General features: G+C 39.7%; 2 protein-coding genes and 1 pseudogene across 4 annotated transcripts in view; 2 read left to right on the top strand and 1 right to left on the bottom strand.

The window, feature by feature from the left end:
* Nucleotides 1–512: 512 nt before the first annotated feature.
* The window catches only part of BCAT1 (branched chain amino acid transaminase 1), a 107,820-nt gene continuing 88,646 nt past the window's right edge, over nucleotides 513–19,686 (bottom strand). For both annotated transcript variants that reach the window (XM_082635823.1, XM_082635824.1), the window contains exons 9-11: nucleotides 19,255–19,395; nucleotides 14,608–14,682; nucleotides 513–6,662 (exon numbers count right to left, since the gene is read on the bottom strand). In XM_082635823.1, the coding sequence (XP_082491949.1) occupies nucleotides 6,621–6,662; nucleotides 14,608–14,682; nucleotides 19,255–19,395 (258 nt within the window). In that variant the 3' untranslated portion in view covers nucleotides 513–6,620. The remainder of the gene's footprint in view (nucleotides 6,663–14,607; nucleotides 14,683–19,254; nucleotides 19,396–19,686) is intronic.
* Nucleotides 10,422–10,999, top strand: LOC309812506 (MARCKS-related protein-like; annotated as a pseudogene). The gene has a single exon. The product of its transcript is annotated as an MARCKS-related protein-like (transcript).
* Nucleotides 17,160–17,867, top strand: LOC309812190 (large ribosomal subunit protein uL6). The gene has a single exon (XM_082635825.1). It carries the CDS (start codon nucleotides 17,194–17,196, stop codon nucleotides 17,770–17,772), a length of 579 nt encoding a protein of 192 aa, XP_082491951.1. The 5' UTR covers nucleotides 17,160–17,193; the 3' UTR covers nucleotides 17,773–17,867.

Genomic DNA, 19,686 nt, shown 5'->3' with positions numbered 1-19,686 from the left:
TATGAGAGCAATTTATACACATCACTGTTTGACGAAAAGGGCACATCATTGATGTTCTCTGAGTTTAAATCGAATGCCTTTCACTTTATATTGTGTGTTTTATTCTAAAGCCACATATGGGTGTGTGTTGTTTCATCAGTGAGATTCATGACAGTGAATGGGAAGAAGTCATCCATTCCCCTTATTCTGCTCAAAATGCAAAAGACAAAGCTAAATTTTGCTAAAGACGGATCCATACCAGGGGAAAGGACAACTCTTAAATGCCCATTGAATTTCTTATCCACATGTTTGAAAATATGAGACATATTTAGACTCTAGCCAGGGGTATGGGTTCAGGTCTTTCTGGTGTGCTTAATTCCTTCTCTCTCTCAAAGTCATTTTGGTTTACAAACACCGTACCACATTTACATCCCATGACCAAAAACCTTGGAACATCAAAAAAACGGTAATGGAGCATTATTATTTTATGCATTCAACAATGCTGATTTCAAGAGACTACACACAAACAGGAATCCTTGAAATTGTTTTATTGATGACAGAATCAGTGTATAATTTGATGAGGATTTGATGAGGAACCTGTGAACAATAAAGAATATGTCCATTGCCAGCAAAATACAATTATTCCAGGTCCTTTAGACATTACAAATACAGTTCTTTCACACCAGATGGTTCATATGTAACAAAGCCATTTTAGAATGCTTAATTGTGCTTCTACAAAACCTTCAAAGAATGAGGTAGTTTCATTTACCCACCATATTTTCCACATTTCCATTATTATGCTTTCAGTGAGCTTAAATCCTTTTAACATAATCTTTAAACAATTGCTCATGAGAGCCAAGGCTTATTTATGTTTATTTCTTTCTACTTGATTATTCTTTAAGATAATCTCAAGAATCACTACACAACCAGAGAAATTTCAGACAAGCAATGGCTGGGGCTTTTTCATTACAATCAGACTTAGATGCAAGAGAACACATTCTAAAAACTCCATAGTTAAGCTGGTATTCTCCCATTTCTAACTATAAACTGATTTAAAAACTACTTCCTCACACTACTTTTCTCTCAGCCACCATATCAAGTAAGCACAGATTCTTCAGCCTAGGGGGTTAGGCTCCATTTATTGGCTAACTATGGGATCATGCATTCTTTTACGTCAACAAGGGACCATCTGCAGAATTTATAGGTGCATACAGATTAGCCAGCTTATCTTTAAAATTTCATTCACAATCTACTTACTGCCATATTCTTGAATACCATCACTCTTCAAACACTTATCAAGGAAGCAGAAATTGAGGCAGGTTATTTGTTTCCTTTCTCGACCCTGAGAAAGACTGTAATGACCATTGTGAAATTAGCTTGAGGAAATCGCAGCATGTTGTACATTTTAGTTAAAAACAAAATGATAATATTCAACTAATTTCCAAATCAGTTAACCTTCACCAAGGAGAGGGGGATGGTGGCAAATAGTATTCCCAAGGGGAAAAAGAAGTCACAATCTACTCCTCGCCACTTATTCTTTTATTCAGTCTCAAGAAGCTTCACAGATCTTAAAATGGTTGAAGAAATGACATAATAGATCTTATAGGCTATGCAATTATAAAGTCTTAACCATATTGGTAGTACTCTAAAGTAGTTCCCATGTAACATGACCGTTAGATCATTATCTCAAGATTATCTGATAAGCTGGTCACTATATTTAGTCACTTTCTAATTGGCACTATTTGTACTTGGCACCTGTGTTGAAAGCCGAAGGTCCCAATGGCTGGCAGAATAAAGAAAAAGAGCTCTCTTGGACAGCACAGAAGCAAGTTCAACTTTTTGCCTTTCTTTCTCTACTACCATTTGTTCTTCCTCTGACATCTTCTGTAGTTAAAATTGTCTCCATTCAATGATGGGTAACAAGGAACCTAGCCATTGTGACAGTGGACATGTAGAGAAAATACATGTCAATGATAATACATTTTAATTCATTCCCGTATCACAGCTCACAATTTTTACCATCCCAACAGTGGGTTCCATAGGTAGAACATTATGTAACTCATGTTTTAGACCTTATTAATCGGTATGTGGTATGCAAAACATACTTTCAGACAGAAAGTATACAAAGATTACTTAAAACTTCAATACTTGTATCCATCAGATTTTAAAGACCACCTCATTTACTAAGACTGAATTTCATGCCTTTATCATTCACTAAAGCAAATATGTTTACATATATCTGATCCCAGGGAATTATTTACCTCCAAACACTTGATATATTTCTATTCTATTGATATGTTTCTTTATCACTTCCTCAAATTAATATCCGAGAAGTTTTTTACTATGGTATGTATACTGAAGATGGAAAATAAATCACTTTCTTCTACCTTTGTATTTTTAAAATAACTTTCTGGCAATGATAAAAAAGAATCTCTTTGCAATACTTTAAATGGCCTTTCTTTCAAAACCTCAAACTGTGAAAAACTGTTGTATTAAAGTTAAGTCTTCCACCTGCTATTTTCTGAGTAGCTGTAAGCCATCATTTTCGAGCCAACAGTCTCAACAGTTTGATTCATAATTGACATTTTCCAGAAAAAGTCACTCTAGGAACATTTTGTTTATTTCAATAATACCTGACTTTGAGTTTAAGATCAGCAAGGATGCTGTAATTTGAGGTGTTCTTTTGTTAGATGTACCATGACAACTTAACATCGCTCCAAAAGAATGCAGTTAACAAATGTATCAGGTTGGCAGTAAACAGTAAACCCGGAGGTAATTCACACCAAGAACCCCTAAATACTAATCTACTGAGTAGTTTCCCACGAGAGGAAAGAAAGGAATGGAAAAAAGGACATTATTTCTTTTAAAAATGAGATGAAAATGTTTATTGTGATTCTTGATAGCACACCGATAACAGAGGTGTGCTCTGGCCTTTGTCTCCTTATCATCTAACTGTATTAAATATTACTTTTATACCTAAAACTTCAAGTAGGAGAGTATAAACTCCATGGGGGTAATGTCTTTATCCTACTTATTTTCTAAAACTAACTTTCTAATCCCTAATGTGAGTTGTGTTAGACACATATTTGTGGGTACTCGATCAACACTTATCAAGTGAACTGATCCAATTAATTATAATCTCTGTGATCTTTGTCAATTAATAAGTAATGCTTATTGAGAGAGTGGCACTCTGCCTCCTCTTGTGAGGAGATATCTGGAAAACAGACAGCTGAACAAATTCTACTTGTGGCAAAACAAAGTGATAGGTGTTATAAACATCTACTAAAATTATGGGCCAGGATTACTATTTATAACTTAAGTTTTTGCATATCCTAAATCCACATTAAAGGAATAATTCTTTGATCCTATTTAGAATCAGGACATGAAATCAAAGAGCCCTCTTACAATGTTTCTCTAACCCCTGTCTAAGCTTTAGTGCATCTCATGAATGTTTATTGCTCTAAATATTTTAGAAAATATCACTCATTGAAAGGGAATGAATGTTGTCGTTTCCTGCTTAAAATAGATTTTTCCCAATCATAAGGGTAAAGTGAACATATAATTTTAAAAAGGAACTTTTAAAGGAAAAAGAATACAGTGATTGAGCACAAAGTGGGAATGGGGAAAATAAATAAGTTTATGTTGGCAGCTAATTTTATAGCACAAACTCCCTAAAGCAGAGCTGAAACCGAAGCTTTAATAAAAAGTTCCTACAATTCTTTTGACCAAGGTATACTCATTAATTGCCTTTAAGTGCCCCAGAGTACTCTGATTTTAGGAAACTAGATATGATGAAGAGTTTTCACCCAGGATGTATATAATGTAGGCTTCCCAGATCTTCAGAAGGGCTGACATTGTCAAGTTATATAATCAATGTGACATTGCGCTTTCTTGCTACCTCTGATCTTTTTTTTTTCTCGTGACAATCTTTTGAGAAAAGAATAAATGGTGTTTACCAGGTAGAAAAAAAAAGTGATTCCCTAACAAGTTTTCTCAGTCATTTATTCCTCTTTCCCTTTTACTTTTCCTCTGTACTTTTGAAAGTAAAGGTTTTATTAGGTATTACTAGTTTATTCAGTCCTGCAGGTTCTGGGGAGCATGATACACATCCCTGAAATGGACTCTTCTTTTGGTGTATCATGAGTTGAATCCTTGATAAATGACTGTAACAAAGAAAATTCCTAATAGCGAATAGCTTTAGGAAATGCTCAGGTTTTGTCTAATGCCTGAAAGCTTCATTTTAAAATCTTGGTTTCTACTGATGTGTTTTGAAAAAGGCTGATGAACTTGGTCTGAAATGTAAAAACTGAAAAAGAAGTGGAAGGAAGAGAACACGCAAAATAAGTTAATCATTATCATTTTAAGTGCCACTAGTTCTGTTTATATTCATGCACATGTGAACTGCTGAATCCCATTTGATCAACCCAATTAAACATTAACTAATTGCAGCCAATTATGCAAATATCAGCAACAATATTAATTTGTTGATCTTTTTGAGCAGATTAGCCTCACATGTTCCTAATGCTAGCCTATCTTACGCCTTAAATGATCAATTAGTGTTACGATAACTAAGTCTTGAAGAATGGATAATTGCCTAGTTACAATGTGCCACTCTTACTGTATTAATCCACTGCAATTAAACAAATAGTGCACAAGGAAAAAAGATGTGCAGATGTTCCCTTTAAATCTATTTAACAAGTTAGTGTCAAGGTCAATTTCCTGTCTTATTACTTAAACGAGAATGGCAGATTATGTTCTCTGTTTTAGGAGACCTTGTGTCTTTAAATGTATATCCTTCATCTTCAGAGTCTGGTAGAAAGGGCTTAAAATGCTCTTAAGGTTTGATGAAAGAAATCACACAGACATAAGGTCAAGACATATTGTTCTCCAACTCTTACAACGAACATGTCTTGCCATACTAAATTCAGAGATGCAAAGTATAAAATATATTTGTGGCAAATAGATGATTTCCATCTCTCATAGGAATGTTGAGTCTGGTTATTATGGGCTACTTGACAGGTTAGAATTACCTTAAGTCATTTCTAGCCTACAATATTGAAAATGAGGTCCCAGGATTTAGCCGAGGCAAATGTATACTCTCAGAATGCTACTTGGTGAACAAATTTGTGCAGAGGATAGTTAAAGCACTTCAGCCCTACCTAAAAAGAACAGACTCTCCCAAGACTTCAGATCGCCAATTAAAAGCCCCCTAAAAGACATTTTTACCATTCCTTTTCATTTTATACCTCCCTCATTTTCATTTTACTGTTCCTATCTAAGAAGACTCTATGGCCAAAAGTCTTGGAAAAGAATCAAAGCCCCACTTGCTATGTGTTGCTAAATGCCTTAAGGAAAGTTTTCCAGCACAGCAAAACTTTTAGAATTATTGTCCTTGCTCTGAAAAGAGGATGAAATATGATCAGCAAGATGAAAGTTATTAGGACTAAAGGAAACCAACATATAATGTCTGAGAGTTGACCTTCCAAGGGTAAATGTTTTCTATCAAGATTTGACTTTCCCCTAGATAAACCAGGATACAATTTTAACTCATGGCTCCTAAACAAGGAAAATATCATCTATAATCACTCTCCCTGTACCCTAACCATGTGCTTATCCAATCCCCATTCAACAGAAATGAGCATCTATAAAACCAGAGTATAAAATCCAGAGTATATACCTCTTTGCTTTCTATCAAAAAACTAAATATGATTTATTTTGTATTTAACACAACATTTATGTGTTTAACATGAAACATATATCATTTCCATTTGGTTGGTATGGTATCACTATCTCTCTAGAGCTATTACTTTAATTCCAAGACAGTCTTCAAATAAAGACAATATGAGGTAAATACAAAGTCAGAATCAATCACAAATTCTAATAAAGAGGTTTCACAATACAGAAACAAAGAAGGTACACTTCTATAGAAGGTACATGTTCATTCATTCCTTGTTATGTGCCAGGCAGGGGAATAAAAGATCTATAAGGCACAAGACCCTCAGTCTTGTAGTGAAGCCTGACTGCTGATTACAACACAATGTGGAAAGGGCAGGGGTGGGCCTTGCTAATGCACCAGGAGAGCCTGGCGCATACCGGGACATCAGGAAGGAGGGAGCGATTTTCCCTAAGACGGACTTAGGGGACCTGGAAAGAAATATGAGGGGAGGAAATCCAGTTTCTCCAAGTCTTGATTTAAAAAAACAAACAAACAAACATTTTCTGAGGATGCAGATGTGTCGCAGGAAATGGTACCTATGAAATTTACTCAGATCAGCTTTCAAACACAAAAACACTCACTTGGTTGAGGAGCAGAACGTAACTTATGCTAAAGAATAAACACTTTTTTATCTGATTGAAGTACCAAGGGAAGCACTCAGGTTATGGAGGAAAAGTCTACGCTTCGATGGCTTCCATTCTCATCTAGAAAGAAGGTAAGGTAAGCTTCTAGGAGCAAGTTTATAAACTACCACTGGATGACTGCAATTCATCTTCTCTGGAATGAGGAAACAATTGCCCTGGTCACACTGATAATACAAACTACATTACGCACAACTAAAAACAGGTAGCCAAAGAAATTTCTCATAATTCAAATGCAACGGTCTGTCCCCAGAGCACACAACTGACAGCCTGTTCTTTTCCATTCAGGATACTGTGATTGTCCAGTCACTCTCTTCTCTTCCGTACTACAACAAAAGCAAGAAAACATGTTTCAGTGTAAAAGCTCATAGCGCAGGAACAGCTTATAAATAAACTTCATGATATAACCAACGTTGTACAAAAGGTTCCCTTCTGTTTCGAACATTAAAAGCATATTCACATTGAAAATAAGACTATGTGCAAACAAATACCTGGAAAGAATCACAAATTTTGTAATTATTGTGGAGCTCAGATTTATAGCTGGTACAGGTCCCTTACATATGCCTTTTCATTGCCATTCTGTATTTAGCTTCTCAGATCATGTCCCCTTTCCACATGAATTGCCTCTTTAGTACTAATATAACTTGAGTTGAAGTGAACACAAACAACAGAATTCCTGAACTGGAAAGAACATTAATGACCATCTAGCATGCAGGGGATGAGCCACGTAAGTGGGACTCTGGATGTCACTTCAGAGCAATTCCACTTCTACTGGTTTTATATAGTGGGATTCCAGGGAAGGTTTCATTTGTAGAAAATTTCAATGGCTTAAAAATCAAGTGTGAAGAGCAATGAACTTTTAAGCCCAGCTTCTCATTTAAGGATACTGAGCCTCAAGGAAACTCTTTAAAAAAAAAATTTTTTTTTATTGAAGTATAGTTGATTTACAATATTGTGTTAATTTCTGCGGTACAGCAAAATGATTCAATTATACATATATATATTCTTTTTCATATTCTTTTCCATTACGGTTTATCACAGGTTTTTTAACTTTCTATTTTTTTATTTTTATTTTTTTTGGTGGTACGCGGGCCTCTCACTGTTGTGGCCTCTCCCGTTGCGGAGCACAGGCTCCGGATGCGCCCACTCAGCAGCCATGGCTCACGGGCCCAGCCGCTCCACGGCATGTGGGATCCTCCCGGACCGGGACACGAACCCATGTCTCCTGTGTCGGCAGGCGGACTCTCAACCACTGCACCACAAGGGAAGCCCTTAACTTTTTATTTTATATGGGAGTATAGCCGATTAACAATGTTGTGATAGTTCCAGGTGCACAGCAAAGGGACTCGGCCACATATCCATGTATCCATTCTCCCCCAAACTCTCCTCCCATCCAGGCTGCCCCATAACATTGAGCAGAGTTCCCTGTGCTATACAGTAGGTCCTTGTTGATTACCCATTTTAAATGTAGCAGTACATCACAGGATATTGAATATAGTTCCCTGTGCTATACAGTAGGACCTTGTTGTTTATCCATTCTATATATAATAGTTTGCATTTGCTAACCCCAAACTCCCAATCCAGCCCTCCCCCACCCCACTGCCCCCCTTGGCAACCCCAAGTCTGTTCTCTTCTAGGAAGCTCTTAATCACAGCCCAGTTCTGTCTCTGTGCAATGCTATTCCTTCTACATCACAATGTCCATGTGCTGGGTGCCTCTTAAAGAACTTTGAAGACCTCAGAGAGGACTTCCCGGGTGGTGCAGTGGTTAAGACTCCATGCAACCAATGCAGGGGGCCTGGGTTCGATCCCTGGTCAGGGAACTAGATCCCACGTGCATGCCGTGACTAACATTTCGTATGCCACAGCTAAGGAGCCTAAGAGCTGCAACGAAGGAGCCTGCCTGCCGCAACTAAAGATCCGGCACAACCAAATTAATTAATTAATTAATAATAATAAAAAAAGACCTCGGAGAACAGAATTTATCAAATTGGTAAAAAAAAAAAAACTGGAAGCCAGGAATGGGTCCGCCTACAACCTTCTGGTTTACATGAAAAGGAGAATGAAGGGAGCCCAATGACTATAAGTGACTTGCTTAATCCACATCAGAAAGGGTTGCCTAAAGACGGTGGCCCCCCACTGTTGACTCTGTTGATTAATGATGAACGCTGGATAAAACATTCCCAAATTCTGCCTGATTTATAGATGGTGGCAACACAACTTAGGGGTAAGAGCAATATATGTTTTATTTTTCTTATGTGGATTCCCATTAATACATCAGACACTTTAGTCGTTAATAATAATTAGGCGTCAGCATATTGACATTTTAGCAGATCTTGTTACAAAACTTATGATTCATGACCACCATAATTTCATCTTGAATCTCACCAGTTAAAGTGAATTTGCTTTCAATTAGTTGTTTTAGTTTTAAAAACAGTCAAGATCAATTTTCAATACAATGACAGTCATAGGCTGTGTAATTCTATGAACCTGCAGAATATGTGTTAAGGTTTATCTCTCTCATCCTATAATTTATGCTTTTATGTAAAATCATAGCATTCTGAGATGTATCCAAGAGATGTGATAATACAGGTAATTCATAATATCTAGACCTAGGTGGTTAACAATCACCTTTCGTTTCAATGATGGATAATGTCATTTAATTTTCCAAGGTAAAATAATTCAGAGTAGAGATGACAGATTTTAGCAGGGATAGAAATTTTTCCTCAAGAGGTGTCCAGAGAAGCAGGGGCAAGAAAACACTCATCTGCATGAGCCAGGCTGTCCTTATACCACTGGCAGTGTCGGTAACACAACCATAGTGGCAGTCCCACACCTTTAATGTTTGCAACGCAGCAAATCAATCAAATCGAGCCTGTAGGATGGTACTTTGAGTCCACGTGGAAGGCTCAGTGTGATGCGCAGAATTTTTATCTTTTCATCACTTCCAGTTAGAACACTGAACTAAAACATGACTAACGACAAGCTTATTACTTGCATTCAATGCATGTATGGCACATTTTACAAGGCCTTTGCTAAAATACTTTCTACATTCAGCAGAAAATTCTTATCAACGTAAAAGGTGAATCTTCACATCAGGTACTTACTCTCCACAAGGCCAAAACATATATAACCAGCATTGCTCACCAGGTAGCATTTTGCCATCTTGGTTCTAAATCACATTCGATGGTCATGCAAAGCTCTGTGATCCCATAATAAGAGGAGAAGTGTGGATTAGGGGACAGGGAGGCGCTGGGAAGCTGGTCAAGGGACTGAGCCATCAAGGCAATCTGGAATGTTTACCAAGTCTGCACACAAAAGGGGTGGGGCTCTTTAACTTCCAGAACTAAAGTCATCAAGCTGTTCCACTGAAAACAAGAAAAATACAGTAACAACTAATGGTTATTTATTCTTACAAAGTCATAGCCACTGGTGGGAAAACAGATTTTTGAAATTCTATCTGGTGACGTGCCATCAACACAGATCCGGCTTCCCTTATTTTAAACTGTTGAAGATGTCCACCTCTGGGTCTTGGCAATCACTCCTCCCACTTTCTGGAATGGTAAGAGCAGCACTGCCAGTTAGTCAAACATGCTACCCTGATATTTAAGACTCGGGTTGCAGCTTTTATCTGATCTTGACAGCAGTCTGGATGTGTATCTCACTTTGAAAAGACGTCAATCAGATTCTCTGAAGGTTTTTTTGAAAAATAATTTGACATTATTTAAGACCTTCCTCCCATCTCTTCTCAGAATGTGTTAATATGCAAAAGGCAACACATTTTTACTCTTTAGTACTTGGTTGGTGTGTCAATCACCCGTTCATTCCTTTATTTAAGAAACATTACTGAGTATGTACTATGGCCCAGGCCCTGTACCTAATACTAGGTTTACCAAAAGAGAACAAAACAATGCCCACCCTCAGACAACCACAGAACAAAGATAAGTGTGTGACTAATTAGAACATAATTTAAAGGTCAGATGTGGGGCATCCCGGCGCGGAGCGGGGCTGCAGCTCGGTCTCCTCCGCCAACCCTCCCCCTCAGGCGCCATCCCTCCACCGGCCAGGCCCACCCGACGGATCGATATGATCCACTGCGGCGCGAGCCCGGGGCAGCTCACAGGCAGCCAGAGCTCCAAGGCTCCCCGCGGCACCGGCACCGAGGAGGCAGCCGGCGCTTCTCCCGCTCAGGTCAGCGGACAGGAGGACGGCCACGCGAAAAGCCATGCAGACTCATCCCCCAAAGGTGAAGCGAGCCGCCCCTCCGTGAACAGAACAGAGGAGGCAGCCGGGGCCACTGGCGATGCCATCGAGCCGGCACCCCCTAGCCAGGGCGCTGAGGCCAAGGGGGAGGTCCCGCCCAAGGAGACCCCCAAGAAGAATAAATTCTCTTTCAAGGAACCTTTCAAATTGAGCGGCCTGGCCTTCAAGAGAAATCGGAGGGAGGGGGCAGGGAGCATCCGTCTGCCTCAGTCACCCACAGAGGAAGTGCAGGAGCAGGGGGGTCGGTGCTTGCGGCGAGGAAGGCACTGCCCAGGGAGGGAAGGCTGCCGCCACCCGAGAGCCAGGAGCCCCAGGCCACAGGGGAGACGCTGGTGCAGGGCCCGGGCGCACAGCCATCCACCGCTGGGGGCCCTACACCAGCGGGCGGGCAAAATGAGTAGCTGGGTGAGGGCAGGTGGGTGATCTCTAAGCTGCAGAAAACTGCGCTGTCCTTGTGGTCACTGCCTGGACCTGGTGCCCTGGCTGCCTTCCTGTGCCCAGAAAGGAAGGGGCTGTTGCCCCCTCGCCACGTTCCCTCTCCTCTTCTCTCTCCTGTGGATTCTCCCATCATCCATCTGGTCTTCCCCTTAAGGCCAGTTGAAGATGGTCCCTTGCAGTTTCCCAAGCTGGGTTAGTGATGTGAAATGCTCCTGCCCCTGTCCCTGCCTCCTTCCCTGTCCCCACCCGTGCAGAAGGCAGTTGCTGGTTTTCTTCCCCAATTCTTTTCCAAGTAGGTGCTGTTTATTCCCCAAATCCCTGAGCCCCATGTACAGGTGGCTATACTCCCAAACCCTGAGTGGCCAGCCTTCCCCTGTTGAGTTTTTGGTCTCGTGTTGTGTGCCTAGTGGCCCCTGGGCTGGAGAGGACACTGCCCCTTGTCTAGGTTTTTATAAATGTCTTACTCAAGTTCAAACCTCCAGCTTGTGAATCAACTGTGTCTCTTTTTTGACTCGGTAAGCAAGTATTAAGCTTGGGGGTCGAGGGGAGATATGTGATGTGAAACAACTTCTTGTTGTCTTTTTTTCCCCCTCCCATTGTTGTAAATAACTTAATGGCCAAACCCCAGATTTGTAATTTTTTTTTTCCTAACTGCTAAAACCATTCTCTTCCACCTGGTTTTAATGTAACATTTGGAAAAGGAATAAATGTCATCCCATTAAAAAAAAAAAAAAGGTCATATGCGATCATCCCAGGGGCCATGGAAGCTGGAGGATGAAGCAGCACTTAAGTGGGTGAATATGTGTTTGTACTGGGGGAAAGGGACGCTGTTCAAGAGACTGAAAAGATTCCTAAAGGATGTGTCTCGAAGGATAACCATCACCTTATCAAGTGGAAAAACTGTAGAAGATACAGAAAGGCAGAAAGGAAGCAGCAGAGAGCAGAGCATATTGGACGACAGAGAAGACCCCAAATGGCAGCGGCAAAGGTGAATATGATGGTAACTGGAATAGCAAAAGAGCCATGGGAGAGAGCGGAAACGTGGGCAATGTGGCGATGTTCTCCAAGTTCAAGTTTGGTTAAGTATGAACACAGAAGTGTTTTTCTTTGTTGCATTAAAAAAAAAAGAAGAAATAAAAACAGGACTTCCCTGGTGGCTCAGTGGTTAAGAATCTGCCTGCCAATGCAGGGGACACAGGTTCGAGCCCTGGTCCGGGAAGATCCCACATGCCGCAGAGCAACTAAGGCTGTCCACCACAACTACTGAGCCTGCGCTCTAGAGCCCGCGAGCCACAACTACTGAAACCCCCGCGCCTCGAGCCTGTGCTCCACAAGAAGAGAAGCCACCGCAATGAGAAGCCTGTACACCACAACGAAGAGTAGCCCCCGCTCGCAGCAACTAGGGAAAGCCCACGCGCAGCAACGAAGACCCAAAACAACCAAAAACAAACACACAAACTTATTTAAAACAAAAACAAAAACAAAACAATCCTGTCATCTGAAATATCCCCCTCCTAAGAGGTATTTGTAGGGCAATCTAAGACCCAGGGAACTATGTGGATAATTAGCCAAATGGGATGAACACTCAACCTCAGAGATTCTTACTTGTATACAGAAGTACACAAGTCAAATAAAAATCAGATCTGTGGTTAAGAAGGTACTTTCCCCCTAGGTCACACTGTAGGAACCTTGAGGTTTCTTGGTTGTTGTTGCTCTCTTCAATTCACCAGAGCACTTTGGAGGAAACATCACATTTCCATGCAATGTCAAAGAGATCAAATGTAAAACATGATGCAATTCTATGCTTTTTCCTCAATAATTATACTTCAATTATTTTTCTTGGAGAGAAACAGACAATTTAGTAGCTTGGCTGACAGCACCAATTTGCCAGCTTGTAAGAGAATAATTTCGAAACTGTAGGTTCCATGCCCACAGGCACAAAATAACTGAAGAAGAAGAAAGAGGTGGTCTTAGATTCCAAATGGATGGTCCTTTGTTACTTAACAATTTGGAGCAGATTTGGTGCTTCTTGTTTGTAGTTTAATTCAGAACCCTTGTATTATCTCATGTATCCCCTTGTTTCTTTGTTCAGTATGGAGCTCTGAACGTATCATTAGTTTTTAGTGTTACTACCATTTATACTTTACTACCTAGAGTATTAACTTCTTGGCCACAAGCACCAAGTTATATAGAGCATATACACAGGTAAGAGGAAAATGGTCTATTTCTTCTCATTTTCTGCTTCATATATAACTTTTATTTTTAAACCTTTTGCTATGGTCTCACATTTAAATTGAATACATTTGTCTTTCGTCTATATCAGTGTGCTTTGACCTCTCCAGTTTTTCGGTCACTTTCTCCACTACTCTATCACCAGCACCTGGAACTGCCTCTGGCACACAGTTTGTGTTCAACAACTCATTGGTTCTAAAAGCACAATAATTCTTTTCTTTTAATGCTACAAATTTTGCATAAAAGTTGCTAAGTCTTCAAAAAATAGCATTTTCATCCAAAGTCCTCTGTAGGGACCTGCTGCTTTCCCAACCAACTTTACATTTTTGCTTACCTTTTAAGACCCCACACCACTTGATGTCACCCAATCTATCAAACTTTATTTCACATTTCAATATGCATCTCAGCTCCCTCGGGTATTTTCACTGACTGGCAATGATGGCATCCGGGCTCAGCAAACTTTAGAACAATATCTTTTATAGGTAACCCAGGTTTACCTGGTATGTGATATGTCTACCTAGAAAGACACTTAACTGCCTGATGACATTACCGTAGGCTGTTCCTCAGAAAAAATAGCCAAAACAAAGTTAGCAGTATTAAAAAATAGGTGTGCACACTCTTTGACCTGATAATTACAATCCCAGGAATTTATCCTAAGGAAAAAATCAAGGATGCACTGTTTATAATAGTGAAAGAATTTCCAACAACTTAAATGTTCAATAATAAGATTTCTTTAAAAATTATGGTATATCAACATAGTGGAATTTAATTAAACTTTATATGTGGAATTTTAAAATTTATTGATACAAAAAAGCAAATGATTTATTAATTGAAAAAAAGCAGGTTAACAAAATTATGTACCATCCCACTGTTAGAAAAATATCTATCTAAAAATACATGAGTGCTTACAAAATACTGAAAGTTGAGATATCAAAAGTTAACAGTGATTTTATCTGTGATGCAATCACAGGTAATATTAGTTTTTTTCTGTGCTTTCTTCTACTTTAAAGTCTTTTCTTTTATAAGAAGTCTGTTATACTTTTCAAGATATTTTTAAGTGTTATCAAAATTTATATACTTTTTAAAAATGTTAAGTAATTGAGCCCCTGACTATATATATATATATTTTTCCCCCCGCTTCTTTCCTTCCTTTTTTTTTTTTTTTTTAAACTGTATCTTTTTTCTCATTTCTGCTTTGCTCATGCCCACACGTACTACTGGGAACATCTTCCTTAAATTTAATTTATTGACCTCAGATGGTAGCACTTACTCTCTTCTCTCCACTGAAGAGAGGCTTTGAATGAAAAAAAGACAGCATTTTAAAAATAGAAGCCCTTACCTGAATATCAGTCAATTTGTCCAAGATGCGGCTTGCAAGCTTAGGCCCATTCTCCATAGTTGGGATGTGTATAGTCTATGAAAGAAAACCAGACACGAAATCATTTGAGGATATTCATGTACACAGTAACAACAAGTAAGAAACTCAGCAATTTTACTGAAATAAGGAATGGCACTATGGTAACCACATTATGGATGCAAGCTCCTTACGCCAAAGACTCTTTTCTATTCTGAATTTGAATAAAACTGAACTAGCCAGTGATAGGTTGTTCGTTTCTTACCAACTGATTTCAGGGCATAACTGGTTTATATGCCAGTCTTCAGGCTGATTTGAGGAACCAATGAGAAGCAGGGGTACATAGAATAGGGGATAAACTTAAAGAACCCTACCTCTTCCAGCATCCTGAGAATCTATGAGGATGAATGATTAGCCTCCACATCTAACCCTCTTGGCAGGGAATGAGACCTCAAAAGACAGTGTGTCGCAGGCTTCCCTGGTGGCGCAGTGGTTGAGAGTCCGCCTGCCGATGCAGGGGACACGGGTTCATGCCCCGGTCCGGGAGGATCCCACATGCCGCGGAGCGGCTGGGCCCGCGAGCCGTGGCCGCTGGGCCTGCACGTCCGGAGCCTGTGCCCCGCAACGGGAGAGGCCACAGCAGTGAGAGGCCCGCGTACCGCAAAAAAAAAAAAAAAGACAGTGTGCCGCAAATTAAAGCAAGTCATTTCAGGGACATAAATTGAAGCAAGTCCATGTCTTCACAAAACGGGCTGCCAAATCTGTCTATTCTAAGCCAAACTTCCAGGGGCCACAAATTCCACAAAGTTGGACAGCATGGTTAAATTCAGGGCACAGAGATTTTATGTGCCCTAATTTATACTCTGAGTCATGCCCATTCATGCCTTGCTGGCTTGCAGGCTTTTGATAGTTTGACTTTAGTAGAGAGTCCGTACTCTTACTTTTCTTACTATGCCCTTTAGGATAACAGGATAATTCGATGTACCTTTTGGCTCTGAATGGCTCCCTAAAACAAAACCATAAAAATGTGTTAAACTTTATTAACTTACTTCTAGAGGAGAAGTAATAATTGGACTTTAAAAATCTGACCTAATGACAACTTTAGTTCATTTAAAAAGTGGACTGATAATATATTACCTAGATACTACCATAGTAAAATGTGAAACAGTAGCTTTATAATCAGTGTAGGCATTCATATATAATAGAATAATTCATCTCCCTTGAAAAATCAATCTGTAGATGGAATTATGTCAGGAGCCAAGTTTGAAAATCTCAAGCAATGAAGCAACCACCATTAAAATTAGCAGGAAAAAAAAAAATCAATCCACCCAGCGGAGGAAAAAATAATTATAATGTTGAATTTAAAAACCAATAGAATAGAGATAAACCCATGCACATATGGTCACCTTATCTTTGATAAAGGAGGCAAGAATATACAATGGAGAAAAGACAGCCTCTTCAATAAGTGGTGCTGAGAAAACGGGACAGCTACATGTACAAGAATGAAATTAGAACACTCCCTAACACCATACACAAAAATAAACTCAAAATGGATTAAAGACCTAAATGTAAGGCCAGACACTATCAAACTCTTAGAGGAAAACATAGGCAGAACACTCCATGACATAAATCACAGCAAGATCCTTTTGGACCCACCTCCTAGAGAAATGGAAATAAAAACAAAAATAAACAAATGGGACCTAATGAAACTTCAAAGCTTTTGCACAGCAAAGGAAACCATAAAGAAGACGAAAAGACAACCTCAGAATGGGAGAAAATGTTTGCAAATGAAGCAATTGACAAAGGATTAACCTCCAGAATATACAAGCAGCCCATGCAGCTCAACATCAAAAAGACAAAGAACCCAATCCAAAAATGGGCAGAAGACCTAAATAGACATTTCTCCAAAGAAGATATACAGATGGCCAACAAACACATGAAAGGATGCTCAACATTACTAATCACTAGAGAAATGCAAATCAAAACCACAGTGAGGTATCACCTCACACCAGTCAGAATGGCCATCATCAAAAAATCTAGAAACAATAAATGCTGGAGAGGGTGTGGAGAAAAGGGAACCCTCTTGCACTGTTTGTGGGAATGTAAATTGATACCTCCACTATGGAGAACAGTATGGAGGTTCCTTAAAAAACTAAGAATAGAGCTACGTTATGATACAGCAATCCCACTACTGGGCATATACCCAGAGAAAACCATAATTCAAAAAGACACATGCACCCCAATATTCACTGAGACACTATTTACAATAGCCAGGACATGGGTGCAACCTAAGTGTCCACTGACAGATGAATGGATAAAGAAGATGTGGCACATATATACAATGGAACATTACTCAGCCATAAAAAGAAATGAAATTGAGTTATTTGTAGTTAGGTGGATGGACCTAGAGTCTGTCCTACAGAATGAAGTAAGTCAGAAAGAGAAAAACAAATACCATATGCTAACACATATATATGGAATCTCAAAAAAAAAAAAAAAAGGTCATGAAGAACCTAGGGGCAAGACGGGAATAAAGACGCAGACCTGCTCTTTGCTGCATCTACTGCGAGAATGAAGACCATTCTCAGCAATCAGACTGTCGACATTCCAGAAAATGTCGACATTACTCTGAAGGGACGCACAGTTATTGTGAAGGGCCCCAGAGGCACCCTGCGGAGGGACTTCAATCACATCAATGTAGAACTCAGTCTCCTTGGGAAGAAAAAGAAGAGGCTCCGGGTTGACAAATGGTGGGGGAATAGGAAGGAACTGGCCACTGTTCGCACTATCTGTAGTCATGTACAGAACATGATCAAGGGTGTTACACTGGGCTTCCGTTACAAGATGAGGTCTGTGTATGCTCACTTCCCCATCAACGTCGTTATTCAGGAGAATGGTTCTCTTGTTGAAATCCGAAATTTTTTGGGTGAAAAATACAACCGCAGGGTTCGGATGAGGCCAGGTGTTGCTTGTTCAGTATCTCAAGCCCAGAAAGATGAGTTGATTCTTGAAGGAAATGACATTGAACTTGTGTCAAATTCAGCTGCTTTGATTCAGCAAGCCACAACAGTTAAAAATAAGGATATCAGAAAATTTTTGGATGGTATCTATGTTTCTGAAAAAGGAACAGTTCAGCAGGCTGATGAATAAGATCTGAGTGATCCAGTTACAGAAACTGCAAGAGGCCAGGCTCATATGTAATATTTTAAAAATGAATAAAAGCTCTTTTGACTTGGGAAAAAAAAAAAAAAAGACGCAGACCTACTAGAGAATGGACTTGAGGACACGGGGAGGGGGAAGGGTAAGCTGGGACGAAGTGAGAGAGTGGCATGTAAAATAGATAGCTAGTGGGAAGCACTCGCATAGCACAGGGAGATCAGCTCAGTGCTTTGTGACCAGCTAGAAGGGTGGGATAGGGAGGGTGGGAGGGAGTCACAAGAGGGAAGAGATATGGGGATATATGTATATGTATAATTGATTCACTTTGTTATAAAGCAGAAACTAACACACCAGTGTAAAGCAATTATACTCCAATAAAAATGTCAAAAAGGAAAAAAAAGACCAATAGAAGGGACTTCCCTGGTGGCGCACTGGTGAAGAATCCACCTGCCAATGCAGGGGACACAGGTTCGAGCCCTGGTCTGGGAAGATCTCATGCCAGGGAGCAGCTAAGCCCGTGCACCACAACTACTGAGCCTGTGCTCTAGAGCCCGTGAGCCACAGCTACTGAGCCTGCGTGCCACAACTACTGAAGCCCACGAGCCTAGAGCCCGAGCTCTGCAACAAGAGAAGCCACTGCAATGAGAACCCGCTCACCACAAAAAGAGAAATCATATGCGCAGCAGTGAAGACCCAATGCAGCCAAAAACAAAAACAAAACAAACAAAAACCCAATAGAATTTGTATTTATTATGAGTAATTTAAGCCAATTCACATTATAAAAATAATGCCCACATGCCTCTGAAGTTAGATGACGATGTTAATCGTAAGTATTGGAGCTGTGCTGTAAAGAGGAAAGTAAAAAAACTAACAAGAAAATGGATGTACAGCACATATAAACAAGATTAATTTACTAGGAGGAAATTTCTTCTAACTAAATGCTTGAATTCCTTCTGAAAGATTTTAGTAAATGCATCAGGTTTGCCAAATGAAAATTTTTTATGAAGTGGTCTAATTAATAATGATGATGACGATGATGAAGATGAAAAATGTAGGAGCTGACCATTCAAATGAGTTTTCTTTAATAATTTGCTATTCCTACTCCAGTAGTTTAGAAGTACTTTTGGAAACCAGGGACTGAAATTTCACTTACTTGTAAAACCTTCCTTAGTGAGATGATAGAAAGAAATGAGTGTAAGTCTATTGCTACATCTCCAATCCCTAAACTGATGTAAGGCAGGTATGATAACGAAGGACCAAACTGTTGGAGCTTACGGGAAGCCACTGGAAAGATGAGTAAGTCATTGGCTAACACAAGTTCATTGGGACAAACTGCCACAGTTAACAGAACGCTAAGGTATTTAAAAAATCCTTTGCATCCTGGGTCCAACTAGCACTTTGTCCACATATTTAAAGAATTAAATTACAGGCGGATGTTTGAAAATGATAGGAAGTGAAGAAACAGTGTCTTACCTCACCCTTGTAGAGTATATTCGAAACTGGGCAAACAACACAGGCGGTACCAGAACCAAACATCTCCCTCACGCGGTTCTCCTCCACGGCTGTGTTCAGGTCGTCCATGGTGAGGTACCTCTCTGACACCTTAAATTCTCCCTGTTTGGAATAGAAAGAAAAATAAATACATTTTTAAGGAAAAGGCATACAAAAAATGCCCGGTGGTATGGACCATTCTACTTTACATTCTGACTGAACTCAGATAATGTCATAATTGTCCTTAGAGGGAAAGCTGGAGAGATCGACACCATCTTATTGAGAAACACACTGAGATGCTAAGCAACCTACTCCAAGGTCACAGCATCTTTAACTGAGATGATCAGAATATAAAATATAAGATCAGCATGATAGAGTACATGGTATGTTTTAATACATGCCTTCTTTTCTGCC

Source organism: Mesoplodon mirus, assembly GCF_964341445.2.
Source record: "Mesoplodon mirus genome assembly, chromosome: 11".
Classification (NCBI taxonomy): Eukaryota; Metazoa; Chordata; class Mammalia; order Artiodactyla; family Ziphiidae; genus Mesoplodon; species Mesoplodon mirus.
Note: the sequence above shows the minus strand (reverse complement) of the source record. Positions and strands in the feature narration are given on the sequence as shown.

What these genes read in the sequence shown, in the direction of transcription:
- LOC309812190 (XM_082635825.1), top strand. Translation starts at nt 17,194, where the DNA reads ATGAAGACCATTCTCAGCAATCAGACTGTCGACATTCCAGAAAATGTC.